The sequence below is a fragment of the Esox lucius genome, chromosome 11, assembly GCF_011004845.1.
Source record: "Esox lucius isolate fEsoLuc1 chromosome 11, fEsoLuc1.pri, whole genome shotgun sequence".
NCBI classification, from domain to species: Eukaryota; Metazoa; Chordata; class Actinopteri; order Esociformes; family Esocidae; genus Esox; species Esox lucius.
The window spans coordinates 14,935,526-14,948,807 of NC_047579.1; the positions used below are offsets into that span (position 1 = coordinate 14,935,526).

At 39.2% G+C, this 13,282-nt stretch overlaps 1 protein-coding gene across 1 annotated transcript; it reads left to right on the plus strand.

Annotated features, from left to right (window-relative positions):
* Nucleotides 1–9,851: 9,851 nt before the first annotated feature.
* LOC105029920 lies at nt 9,852–12,405 on the plus strand. Its single transcript, XM_013131260.4, has 5 exons — nt 9,852–9,956; nt 10,135–10,199; nt 10,408–10,756; nt 11,542–11,596; nt 12,029–12,405. The coding sequence occupies exons 2-5, from the start codon at nt 10,151–10,153 to the stop codon at nt 12,266–12,268; spliced, it is 693 nt and encodes a 230-aa protein (XP_012986714.2). The 5' UTR covers nt 9,852–9,956; nt 10,135–10,150; the 3' UTR covers nt 12,269–12,405.
* Nucleotides 12,406–13,282: the final 877 nt, after the last annotated feature.

Consider the following 13,282-nt stretch of genomic DNA (forward strand, 5'->3'; position numbering starts at 1 on the left):
GAAATTCACAATATTATGTGACAAGCAAGAACCATAAAGAATAAAGCATTTACTGTTTCAAATATTGTGGTCTGGGTATTTTCGTTGTGAAAATGAATGGCACACTGGTAAGAGAATAATGAAATTGTTCCATGACAAGTAATTCTTCTGGAGACCGTAACACACCTGGACTATAACAGAGAGGAACTGTACGCTCAGGGGTCATCTGGCAATTTACCCCAGCGGGCCTGTATTTTTTGTATTAATAATGAATGAACTTAAAGCTGAATGACGTAACTTTCAAAACAGGAAGTATTTCAGCTCATCTAACAAATGTTCTTCATCTGAGCAGGTGACCAGGTTGACATACGATTATTTTAATTATATACTAAAATGTATTAAACAAAATGTATCTGATATAGCATACATACGGAAACATGAGAATAGCCAGTTACTAGTCTGAACTCGCCCTGGTAATGTTTTCCGATTACAGTACTACCACTTGGGCTAGTAAACAAAACAAATAGCATGTACGAACGTTGAGCTGCCAAAATGGATCTGATGTAGTATACACATGGAAACTTGAGAATAGCCAGCTACTAGCCTAAACCTGCCCTGGTAATGTTCTCCCGATTACAGTACTACTAGCTGGGCTAGTAAACAAAGCAAACAGCATGAACAGACGGCAGCTCGCCAATTTTCTCCACAGAAAGTTAGCTAATTAACCAAATTGGCCAATCGCTTTTGCCTGGTAATTAGTTATATCCAATTACTAACAACAGTATGAGTTTATTGCTGGCAAGCTGACATTATTAAAAGCTGGTAATGGTAGAAAAACAATGTCTGCTGGACAGGTATACAGTCAGTTACTGTAACGAGGACGCACGTGGAAGACATACGTCATCCCCCCGACGTGGTATTCAGCATGCGTCATCCCCCCGATGTGGTATTCAGCATGCGCCACCCCCCCGACGTGGTATTCAGCATGCGTCATCCTCGCGACGTGGTATTCAGCATGCGTCATCCCCCCGACGTGGTATTCAGCATGCGTCATCCCCCTGACGTGGTATTCAGCATGCGCCATCCCCACGACGTGGTATTCAGCATGCGTCATCCCCGCGACGTGGTATTCAGCATGCGCCATCCCCCCGACGTGGTATTCAGCATGCGTCATCGCCGGCCTTCTAGTCACGGCGCTCCTCCTCCCATGGCACTGTCAAAAGACCAGCGTTACATGGTTCATAAAGATGGAAAAGGTTATAAAAGATATCAAAAGCCTTGCAAATGCCAGTCAGTAATGTTCACTTAAAAAGAAGTGGAAAATTCTGGGATATCTTGATACCAAGCCAAGGTCAGGTAGGCCAAGAAAGATTTCAGCCAAAACTGCCGGAAGAATTTTTCGGGATACAAAGAGAAACCCACAGGTAACCTCAGGAGAAACACAGGCTGCACTGGAATAAGACAGTGTGGTTGTTTCAAGGAGTACAATACGATGATACTTGAACAAAAATGAGCTGCATGATCGAGTTGCCAGAAAGAAGCCTTTACTGCGCCACAAAAAATCCTGATTACAATATGCCCGACAACACCTTGACATGCCTCACAACTCCTGGCACACTGTAATTTTCGAGTGACAAGACCAAAATAGAGCTTTATGGTCACAACCATATGCGCTATGTTTGGAGAGGGGTCAACAAGGCCTATAGTGAACAGAATACCATCCCCACTGTGAAGCATGGTGGTGGCTCACTGGTGGGTTTTTTTGGGGTGGGGGGGACTCTAAAGCCACTGAAAATTGAAAGCAAGACGAATGCAGCATGTTATCAGAAAATACTGTCAGACAATTTGCATTCTTGCACATGGGACGCTCCTGGACTTTCCAACACAACAATGACCCTAAGCACAAGTCAAAGTTGACCCTCCAGTGGTTACAGCAGAAAAGTGGTTACAGTCTCCTGACCTTAATATCATCAAGCCACTCTGGGGAGATCTCAAACGTGTTGTTCATGCAAGATGAGTCTTTGCGTGACCTGGAGGCATTTTGCCAAGACGAATGGGCAGCTATACCACCTGCAAGAATTTGGGGCCTCATAGACGACTATTACAAAAGACTGCACGCTGTCATTGATGTTAAAAGGGGCAATACACAGTATTAAGAACTAAGGGTATGCAGATTTTTGAACAGGAGTCAGTAATTATTTTATTTGGTTGCCATGTTTTTTTTATTGATTGTGCCATTCTGTTATAACCTTCAGTTGAATATGAATCCCATGAGAAATACATTTATTTTCTTTAAAATTACCCTCACCAAGGTTATGCAAACAATATGACTTCAACAATATTTGAGCTTACATTTTTAATGTTTTCCGATTACAGCTGGGACTGTGGTCCCAGCTCTCTTCGGGTCATTGACCAGGTCCTGCAGTGTAGTTCTGGGCTGATCCCTCACCTTCCACATGATCATTGATGCCCCACGAGGTGAGATCTTGCATGGAGCCCCAGACCGAGGGAGATTGACCATCATCTTGAACCTCTTCCATTTTCTAATAATTGCGCCAACAGTTGTTGCCTTTTCACCAAACTGCTTGCATATTGTCCTGTAGCCCATCCCAGCCTTGTGCACGTCTACAATTTTGTCCCTGATGTCCTTACACAGCTCTCTGGTCTTGGCCATTGTGGAGAGGTTGGAGTCTGTTTGATTGAGTGTGTGGACAGGTGTCTTTTATACAGGTAACGAGTTCAAACAGGTGCAGTTAATACAGGTTATGAGTGGAGAATAGGAGGGCTTCTTAAAGAAAAACTAACAGGTCTGTGAGAGCTTGAATTCTTAATGGTTGGTAGGTGATCAAATACTTATGTCATGCAATAAAATGCTAATTAATTATAAAAAAAAGCATACAATGTGATTTTCTGGATTTTTGTCTTAGATTCCGTCTCTCACAGTTGAAGTGTACCTATGATAAAAACGACAGACCTCTACATGCTTTGTAAGTAGGAAGACCTGCAAAATCGGCAGTGTATCAAATACTTGTTCTCCCCAATGTATCTGTTCATTTGTATGTCTGTTCACTTGTATGTGAGGTTCAGGGCTATATTCTGAAGAGCGTGGGGGCAACTTTGACCTTCAAATTTGTAATTACATTTTGCATACAATTTGGCTCAATGTTAGCAAGCTTATTTTTGCAATTTTGTACATCAAGTTCTGTAATTGCTAGCTTTATTTAATGTGTGAACACATCTTAGAAAGTCAGTAATGTAACCTAAAATGTATATGAACTATATTGTATATGAATTATCACAAGATAATTCATGGCACCTTAAATTGCATTTTGTTACGTATCAATAAAGAGGCAAGCAAATATGGATTGTAAATTGATCAGCCATAACATTATGACCACAGACTGTTGAAGTGAATAACACTGATAATCTTGTTATCATGGCACCTGTCAGCATGAGACCATTCTGTCCTCAAAGTTCATGTGTTAGAAGCAGGAAAAATGGGCAAGCACAAGAATCTGAGCAACTTTGACAAATGCCAAATTGTAATGGCTAGAGGACTGGGTCAGAGCATCTCCAAAACTGCAGCCCTTTAAGGGGATTCTCGGTCTGCAGTGGTCAGGACCTATCAAAAGTGTTCCAAGGAAGGTAAAGTGATGAACTGGAGACAGGGTCATGGGCGGCCAAGGTTCATTGATGCACTTGGGAAGCGAAGGCTAGGAACTGATATCTATAATTATGGGAGTTGTAGGAATCAAGGTGGTTGATCTGATTCTTGGGGTTTTTCTTTCAGGCTTTTTATAGTTCAGGTGAGTAATTCCACTACTTGTAATTTTATTTTAATGTTATTTTTTATTTGTTCACTCTTCTGTCACCGGAGAAAGGGCTGTAAATAAACTCAGTAGGAGTCTCAGATCTTTATACACTACCCAAGTTTAAACCAAGAGCATAGAGAGCTCACAATTACTCTCATACTATTGGTTACACAGGTGCGTTTCTTAACCATTTAACTGTTGGCTAAACAGGTTCATCTATTAAGTTTTAATATTGGCCACACAGGTTTATTATATAACAGTTGTACTATTGGCTACACGGATTCATATAATTATGCAGGTTCATATAATCATTAAAGAGAACATGAGGTTCTCTGCCATGTTAAGTTTCAATAGACTATTTTAACATTTGCTTTAGCCTAGCATAAATGAGAGATAGTATAACGAAACCAATCAACCCAAACAACAAATAAAACAGTTATTAGTGCAGATGGAAAGAATAGTAAATCATAATTTTGTCCAAGGCTTCGAGGCTCAGCCCAGTTTTAATCCAAATTGTCAATTTGGACAAACATAGCTTACACCTGTTCCACATAAAATTAAACAATTTAAGCAAAAACAGAAGCTTTTAATTAAGTGCACATTGGGCAGAAGCCAGGGCATATATTTTGGGTGGGACGGTGGGGACATGTACCCACCAAAGTTAAGAGACGATTTTATAAAGGTAAAACAGCGAATCAAAATCAAATCAGATTATTTGTGTTTTGTTCAAAATGTATATTATTGCCATATGCTACTGCTAGCATGCTACCTGTCATACATTCACTTGTGTTGGATGGAGACAATTCTGTAGTTGAGCGTGGAGTATACAAATGTGGTGACTGGAGAAAGCTTTGGTAATACTTTGTCTCAACCAACTTTGTGTTTTAGATTAACAACAGAATTGCAGCCAAAAATATATGTATTGACATGAGGACCTTCTTCAAAAAGAGTAGCCACTGCACTGTACAGTTGTAGAATTATGTCTGGCTTTACATGGTTAACTAGCTAGATAGTTAATCACATTACTGGTGCTAGCTTGTAGCAGTAATAATATTGTTATTGGAAGCATTTAGCAACTAATACTCAGATTGAAAAACAGTCTGTTCTGAGTATATTCATTATTTGAACTGGATAGTTAATATGTAATGTTTCAAAGGTTTTAAAGGAGATTCGTTTTAGATAGTTGGGAGAATCAGTGACAGTTCAATGGAAGATGAGTGTAGCAGCACAGACGTCAGTGTTGTAGACATTGAAGAGAAGCCAAACCAGCCTGAGGTATGTGGAGGTACAGAGACTGTCAAATAGAGTTCTTCGGTTTCAAGACAGTTGGTACAAGCAACATCCATGGATTCATTATAGCCCCTCCTTGAAAGCAGTTCTGTTCCCAGTGTGTCAAAGCATTCAACATCAAAAAGAGCACTTTGGAAAAAAAGCAGAACCTGATTTTTCCTCCGAGGGATTTAATTACTGGAAGCATGCTTTCGTTAGCTTTGATCGTCATCAGCAAAATAAATCCCACCGTCATGCTGTCACAGTTAATGCCCAAGAGGCAAGGCCCATAGATGCACAGTGGTCAAGTGCCTGGGCAATAAGTCAGCCAGAGGCAAGGCATTGTATTGAAAAGGAAAGTTTTGAGTGAGGAACAGAAGGGTTGAAATTAAGAGATCACTGCGTTCAATTTGCAGTGGTCTCTTAATTTTAACCATTCTGTTCCTTACTCAAAACCTTCCTTTTCAAATTTTTTGGAAAGGAAAGAAAATGGTGCAGTGGTCTCTTAATTTTCTCCAGAGCTGTATATCAGCTTTTAAAATGTATATCAAAGGATGATCCCACTCTGTCTACTTGATAATTCCGTTGTCATGATTATGGCCCAAAATTTGTTTTTGGGCCATAATTCCTTTTTTGAACTTTGTGGGCAATTTGATTGTGATAATTGATGGCACTCAAGACGTAGAAGGTAAAGAGCAAGAGTCAGTGTGTTAAGATATGTGAATCATGACCTGGTGCCAAATGAAATATTCATTGGTCTGTATGAAGTATAATGGACCAATTAAGAGGAGCTAGCTAGGCTAGCTGCTAATGTCCTTTTGAGACTGAATCTTCCCATATGCCAGTATGGGACGCAAGTACACAGGAGCACAGGCTGTGCTGAAGAGACAGCACCCATTGCCTCTCTGTGTTGACTGTGGTGTGCACTGCTTGTCAATCAATCTGCTTGCACATCTTCTCCCCTAATATATGATTCCCTGCAATGGGTTCATGGGCTGGAGATTCTGAGCAAGAATGTTATCTCAGTTCTCACTCAGTAGGACAGTGTGTTGTCAAGTTTTGAAGAGATGGCCTGTATTGGTGAAGGCTAATGGTCTCCTAGAGACCAAAGGGGCTAAAGGGAAAAAAGTCATTGGACTCCTTTTAGCCTAGGGGAACTTGAGTGTTTAAATAAGTCTCTGCTGAAACACATAGAAACCATTGCAAGATCTCAAGCTGCAACAGAGTGCGTAAAATCCCCTATTCAAGCCAAAATAAACGAGGAGAGCCTACAGGATGTCTTTAACAAAGCAGTGTCAATGGTTGACTCTCTTGGAATTGAACCCATTCAAATTCCTAATCAAAGACAGCCACCAAACCGGTATATTGGTGAGGCAAGTCAGCATGCTCCAAAATCACTAGGGTTGAATTTTGCAGTTCCAAGAGTGGTTTAATCAGACGGACTTCTTAAACTGCGGAGCTTCTCACAGGAAATATGGATGAGGTTATAAATCAGTACCCAGAACTAAACAGGGAGAGTTTGAAAGTGCAACTGCCTAAGTTCCAGTCAAAGTACCACAGAAGATGCAGATATCCTAAGAGAAATGCCTGTTGAGGTCAGAGGCTTGTTTGATCTGGTGGAAGTTCTTGTTAGGTTGTTTTTCCATGTCCTCAGCAGAATCTGAAAGAAGCTTCAGCATGTTAAGGAGATTAAGAACCTGGCACAGATCCATAATGTTAAACATGTGCCTAAACTACACTGCAGTGTGCGGTGTCCATCAGGAAATACTGGATCTCATGGTTCTGTCAGTGACCGACATAGACATGTTTGGGTCTTTCATACAGCATGAATTAGAAGGTTGCACTTTCCAGCAGATGGAAGCAAATGTAACATGCAAGCAAGTTAATGATAAACAGGAATAATGTTCAGATAGTACTTAATGTAAACCTGTACTTGTTTGTATAATATTTTCACTCCATTATTTGCATGCACTATAGCCTATTGTCACAACCAGAAAAGGAACAGAGCAAGCCTAGTTCAGCCGGCCCGCAATCAGAAGTGATGAACGTTGTTGCTCTCACTGGATTCTCCAACGTGAGAGGCTGTCTTTAACCCCTACGCCACAGGGCTATACGTTTGCCGAATGTCGCTATAGCATCTCGACATTAGATCCTTTTGTCCCGCATTAACAATGCACACTTAAAAATGTGCACTTAAAAATATGTATATCCATACCTACAGCTAGAATAGGTACAGTTAAGTTAATTTCTATCCAGTCAACAAATCTTAATTGACACATCCCTCAAACTTGGTGTTGATCCGCTCCAACAGTCCCATGCCCTCTTAAAGGTGCACAACACAATACAGCAGGGCTCTAAACAGACTTTAGTTTTACAGTGAGCATGTGAGGTATTATATATACATTTATTCTATCAACCCACTTCAAGATATAATTATGTCAATGTTGTTAGATCATCCGTCCAGATATTTTCTCCTTACAAAGTACATGACATTATATGGAAGAGCCCCAAATGAGATGTAGTAAAAAAGAATAGAACATTTACAAACAATCAAGAAAATGTATGTAATGAAAAAATCCTTTTATTGATCACTCACCTCACACTCTCCCAAGTTGGTCAATGGTACAAGTTGGTCAACTGGTGTTTGCTAGCTAGCTACAGTAACATCAACCAGTGTTTGCAGCTGTTTGAATTTGAGTCAATGAGAGTAGCTTGCAATACAATGTATGTAATTTTCCTTAGCTGGCAAGGTGACTGTCTTTGTGTCAACCATCTGAAAAGCACTCAATGCACACAGCTAATGTGAGGTTAATCTAGTCAGTTTGTGTTATAATAGTAGGGTTCACACTCACAATAGCTGAATTTGCAGAGCTACCGAAGGAGCTCTGCAAAACTGTATACTGTGTACTACCTTTGGTGTCCCCCACACAAATTGCTCTTCAGAAAAAAGCTTAACTTAATCTTCAAAAATCTATTTGTCCACAACTAAACATGCAAGAATCGAAATTCTTAATTTTGTCAAACTTTTCAAAGTTTCTGAATAATTACATAAATAAATGATTTACGCACCACCTATTGCCTGATAGTTAGCGTATGTTTTATTGGTACAACAAGTGAAGCGTGTCAGTATCTTTTGCATCGCAATCTTTAGAAAGAGGACAGCATTTTTTACGGTTGGTCAATGATTATTCATTATACTTTTTAACAGTATTGATGCTGGTAGTGGTTTGCTAATATAATTGAAATCAAAAATGAAATGCATGAGCAGCATGGTGTTTTTGGGAAGCTGTGGATGAAATGTATTGTGACATCATAATCACATTCTAGAACTCTGAGTCCTGAAATCACACGCAAAAAAACTCACGTTGGGGGGCCGTTAAGTGATATTTGAAACTTACGCGTGAAAAAGTTTACTGTTCAGTTTGCTCCTGCCACTGAATGTAACAAATTCCCAAAGACAGTCAAACTTTAATCACCCACACTTTAATTACCCACTACTCCTACAAAAACAAATTGTCTGAGCTGCTACCTTGTTCACTGTACCTACAAAGCATTTTACCCATCTGTACCTACGTTTCCTTGTGATGAGCCCACACAGGTTACTGTACATATGCATCGCATCTTATGATGTAATTTGTTGGTGTAATTCTTACACCTGTTCCAATGTATATTGTGTTTTTTTATTGTATTTGTGTAACTGAGTCTATAACTGAGTCTGGCAATCGTTATGTCTTTGGCCACGTCCTCATTATAAATGCTAATTGGTTCTCAAATGACCACACCCAGTTGAAAATCCAAATGGGTCCAAATGGGTTAGGAGTCACCAGCAAGAGTAATGAGACGTCTGGAGTATTTGACAGTGATTTCACATGAGATATGCAGGGGAATTTCAAAGTTGCTCTATCATTGGACATGTCCATTAATATGTTATTGACATAAGAATGAGTAATACAAATTTTGTCAAACATGACCTTTGTAGCCAATATGTAAATTGTCAGAAATTGGTGGGTGAGCCACTGGCTAAATCGGCAAACTTCAATCTCCCTTCACTGTACGTCTTGTGCTCTGCGGTTAATATCACCACTGTATGGCTGTTGGATATATTTGTTTTTAAAAACCGTGGACATTTCAGAAGACGTTTTTGATGGAGTTTTGTCACATACTGCACGCAGTAACACCATAAAATTATACACAGAGAATTTCTGTGAAAAAGCTGATCTATTCATTAATTGTACCTTTGTCACATGGTCCCGCATTGTAGATATGATGGTCAAAAGTTGAACAGGGCTTGTTACTAGGAATAGGGGGTGCTATTGAGGTATTTACAATGCTCTTTGAAAACCGAGTTCAAGGGGGAAGTTGGTTCTACCATTAAGCCACAAGGTCATGATTATTGACTCAGAACTGTCTTCCTATAATGGATAGATGGCCCAGAGACCAAACATGGCAGAATCAGTAAAAATCAACTAAGATAAATGCATAAAATTCATTTATTTTAGCTTTATTTTATAAAGCCCATTTCACAAATTGCTTTTACAGATGTTCAGGAGCTATTTTACACCTGGCTCAGAGTTTGTTAGAGCAGTGTCTTGACATCATCCTAAAATCTACACAGAAACTGCATTTTTGGTTGTTGTCTTAATACAGGATGTAACCTAGCCCTAATATATGGGACATAGTTAGCTGACCTGCATCCTTGTTTTCATGTCTTTGAAAAAAGCTATGTATTTCACATTTGTTATTTAATGTACATAAATAGACTGTCATGCAAATTAGTGTCTTAGGAAGGAACAACAGCTGAGTACACTGTGTCAACCACAGGCACTCACATTCTAAGCTTGTTTTCTCACACTGCGTTGGAGATTTACCGTACAAGACAAGCATTCACTTAACTCTGTAAGTAGATTTAAAGATTTTGTATTATGTTTTTTGTAATCAGCTATATATTCTGATAATGCAGTTTATCACAATGTTTTAGTCAGGGTTCTACGATGTGTTCAGATAAATGTTTAAGGTCTAGTAATTAATCAGATATACAGTACTTGTTTATTAATCATTGTTTCTATGATGGCAGAGTGGGAGATTAAACAATGGCAACAGAAGGATGTTTGATGATGGTCTTTATCTGGTCTTTGGCAGGTACAATTTCATTTATTGTTTGCCCTTTCATTAAATTCTCTTTTAGACATAATCTACTAGAATATTCTAAAAACAATTCCAAAATGCCAGCAATAGAAGTTGCTTGTTGATGTTTAGTGGTAATAGTGCAAAAGGTGAATGTTTAATACTACTTTTCATCACAAGAGAATTGAGTATTCTTCATATATTCAATTCACTCTCAACTCAGCAACAACTGCAACAAAGTGTGAACAACAACACAAGATGACCAATGCAACGTCTGGACATGATAAGACACTGACCTGCAACACCACCTGTACTCTGACTGACCGTGTCTTTATCTGGTTCAAGAATGGACGTCTCATCATTGACCGAAAGATCCAAAATAACTCCCTGTATCTAGTGTCAAACAGCGGTGAAGATGCAGGCGAACATTACAGTTATGTAAAAGACGGAAATGAGGAACTCTGCTGTCCTGTATTGTCTGTGTGGGAACTGACATCTGGGATTATGGGAGTTGTAGGAATCATAGTGGTTCTGATTCTTGGGGTTTTTCTTCCTGGCTTTCTATGGTTCAGGTGAGTTAAACAACAATTTTTAATCTTATTTTACATTGTTTCATGATTAATTAATTTTCATGATTAATCTTGATTTTTTTATGTATTAATTCACGCTGCTGTCACACCATGGGTGATAAGGGCTGTACCTTAGCTCAGTAGGAGTCTAAGATCTTTATACACTACTAACACTAAACCAAGAGCACAGAGAGCTCTCAATTACTATTATACTATTGACAACAGTTTTAATATCGGTTACACAGGTTTATTAAATAACAGCTGTAGTATTGGCTACACAGGTTTATTACATAATAGTTCTACTATTGGCTACACAAGTTTATTGAATAACAGTTGTACTACTGGCTACACAGGTTAATTAAATAGTAGTCGTACTATTAGCTACACAGATCAATTTAATTCGAAGACAACATGAGGTTTTCTGCCATGTTCAGTTTCAATAGACCATTTTAGCATTAGCTTCAGCCTAGTACACACGAGATAGTATAACACAAAACAAATGAAAACAAACAACAAATAAAACCAATACAGCTTTCAGTCCAGATGGAGTAAATATTAAATCATAATTTTGTCCGAGGCTTGAAGGTTTTGCCCAGTTTCAAACAAATCTGTCAATTTTGACAAGCGTATGTTCCCTCTCACCTGCTCCTCATCGAAAGGAAACTACTAAAGCAAAAAAGAAGAGCTTTCAGTTAAGTCCACATTGGGCAGAAGTACAGTATAAACGGTAAAAAAGGACATGTTTCAAACCTGTGATACAGTTATTCATTCATTCATTTACAAAATAGGAAGAAGTCCTCCAAATCCACATTTGACACAAGAGACAAAGCAGTGATCGGACAGGTGAGTTTGTTGAAATCAGAATAACGTGTACTTCATTTTAAAGAGCACATAATCTCCTTTCATTTGTCACCACTTTCATATAGCTTGGAAAATAATCTTTCGGTTTTGTCACATTGTAGAGACTTTCATTCAAAAACAATACACATCTTCCTCCACCTCTCACTTTTCCTTCTTCTCTACCTCGGCTTCCTCCTGTTCCCTTGCAAGAGCGGCACCCATTTGCCAGTAACAGGTTTTTAATGAAGAATATTTTGTGGTATTTAAACAAATATTCATGTTTAAGAAAGAAGGCAGTTTGCAGCCATTGCAGTAATTCAAAGGAAGGTCATCGACAGCTGATATGAGTTCGAAAGAGTTCAAATGGGCTTTTTTAAATCAATGCTATATTGTGAAATGATTTGACCCCTATGTTGTATGTTTTCTCCCCATCAGGATGAGCCTAGTCCTGTGTTTGACAATGTCTCAAGCCAGGCCTTGACACCTCCCACACCACAGACAGTGGACTCAGGCCATCAGGTTGATGTTCACTATGCCAGCATCCAGTTCTCTAGCTCCAGAAACCAGGATGTGCCTCTGTACTCGACTGCCCAACTGACTCAACTGCAAATTCAGGAAGAAGAAGTCCATTATGATGCTGTGAAATTCAACTGCCCGGATACTTCCACTTTATGAAACCAGATGTTGTGAGGATGTGCTGCTTGGTTGAAATGCTGAAACGTTAAATTTGTGTCATTAAATATGGCATTAAGCATGTCCTTTTGCAATGTTGAAATGAGAGATGAAAATAAATCAGATACAATTTAAATGTGTAATGTTGTAATTACGTTTCATCTCCTTGTGTTCTGGTGTTGTCCAGAAGTCAGCAACTGCCGTCGGAACACATACTGCCCTCCACTAATATTGCCACCCTTGGTATATTTTGCTGTTTGGTTTTTCATTCCAAATATTCAAAAAAGCTAACCTTTAATGAAAGTAAATAGATTTTAAAAAATGAAAGCAAAATACTTTCTCCAAAATGTGTGCTACAATTATTGGCACTCTATGATTAAAACTTTACTCAAGTACACTGCTACAGAATTGGGTTCAAACTCACACCGAAAATCAGAATAGACAATTGAAATCACAGGCTGCTCCAGGATGTGTGAATTTCATCATAGTAACTCATAATGTGACTCAGTAGTGTGTATGACCCCCATGTGCCTGTATGCACTCCCAACAACGTCTGGGCATGCTCCTGATGAGATGGGGGATGGTGTCCTGGAGGATCTCGAGTCAGACCTGGATCAGGGCATCAGCTCCTGGGCACCAATACATAACATCCCAATTTGATTCAGGTCTGGGGAACACGAGGACTCACGTTGGGGGGCCGTTAAGTGATATTTGAAACTTACGCGTGAAAAAGTTTACTGTTCAGTTTGTTGCTGCCACTGAATGTAGCAAATTGGCAAAGACAGTCAAACTTTAATCACCCACCCTTTAATCACCCATTACTCCTACAAAAACAAATTGTCTGAGCTGCTACCTTGTTCACTGTACCTACAAAGCATTTTACCCATCTGTACATACGTTTCCTTGTGATGAGCCCACACAGGTTACTGTTCATATGCATTGCATCTTATGATGTAATTTGTTGGTGTAATTCTTACACCTGTTCCAATGTATATTGTGTTTTTTTATTGTATTTGT

Coding starts and splice junctions, on each gene's coding strand:
- LOC105029920 (XM_013131260.4), top strand. CDS start 10,151: ATGGCAACAGAAGGATGTTTGATGATGGTCTTTATCTGGTCTTTGGCA. Junction 10,200..10,407: donor CTTTATCTGGTCTTTGGCAG/GTACAATTTCAT, acceptor CTCTCAACTCAG/CAACAACTGCAACAAAGTGT. Junction 10,757..11,541: donor CCTGGCTTTCTATGGTTCAG/GTGAGTTAAACA, acceptor TTTACAAAATAG/GAAGAAGTCCTCCAAATCCA.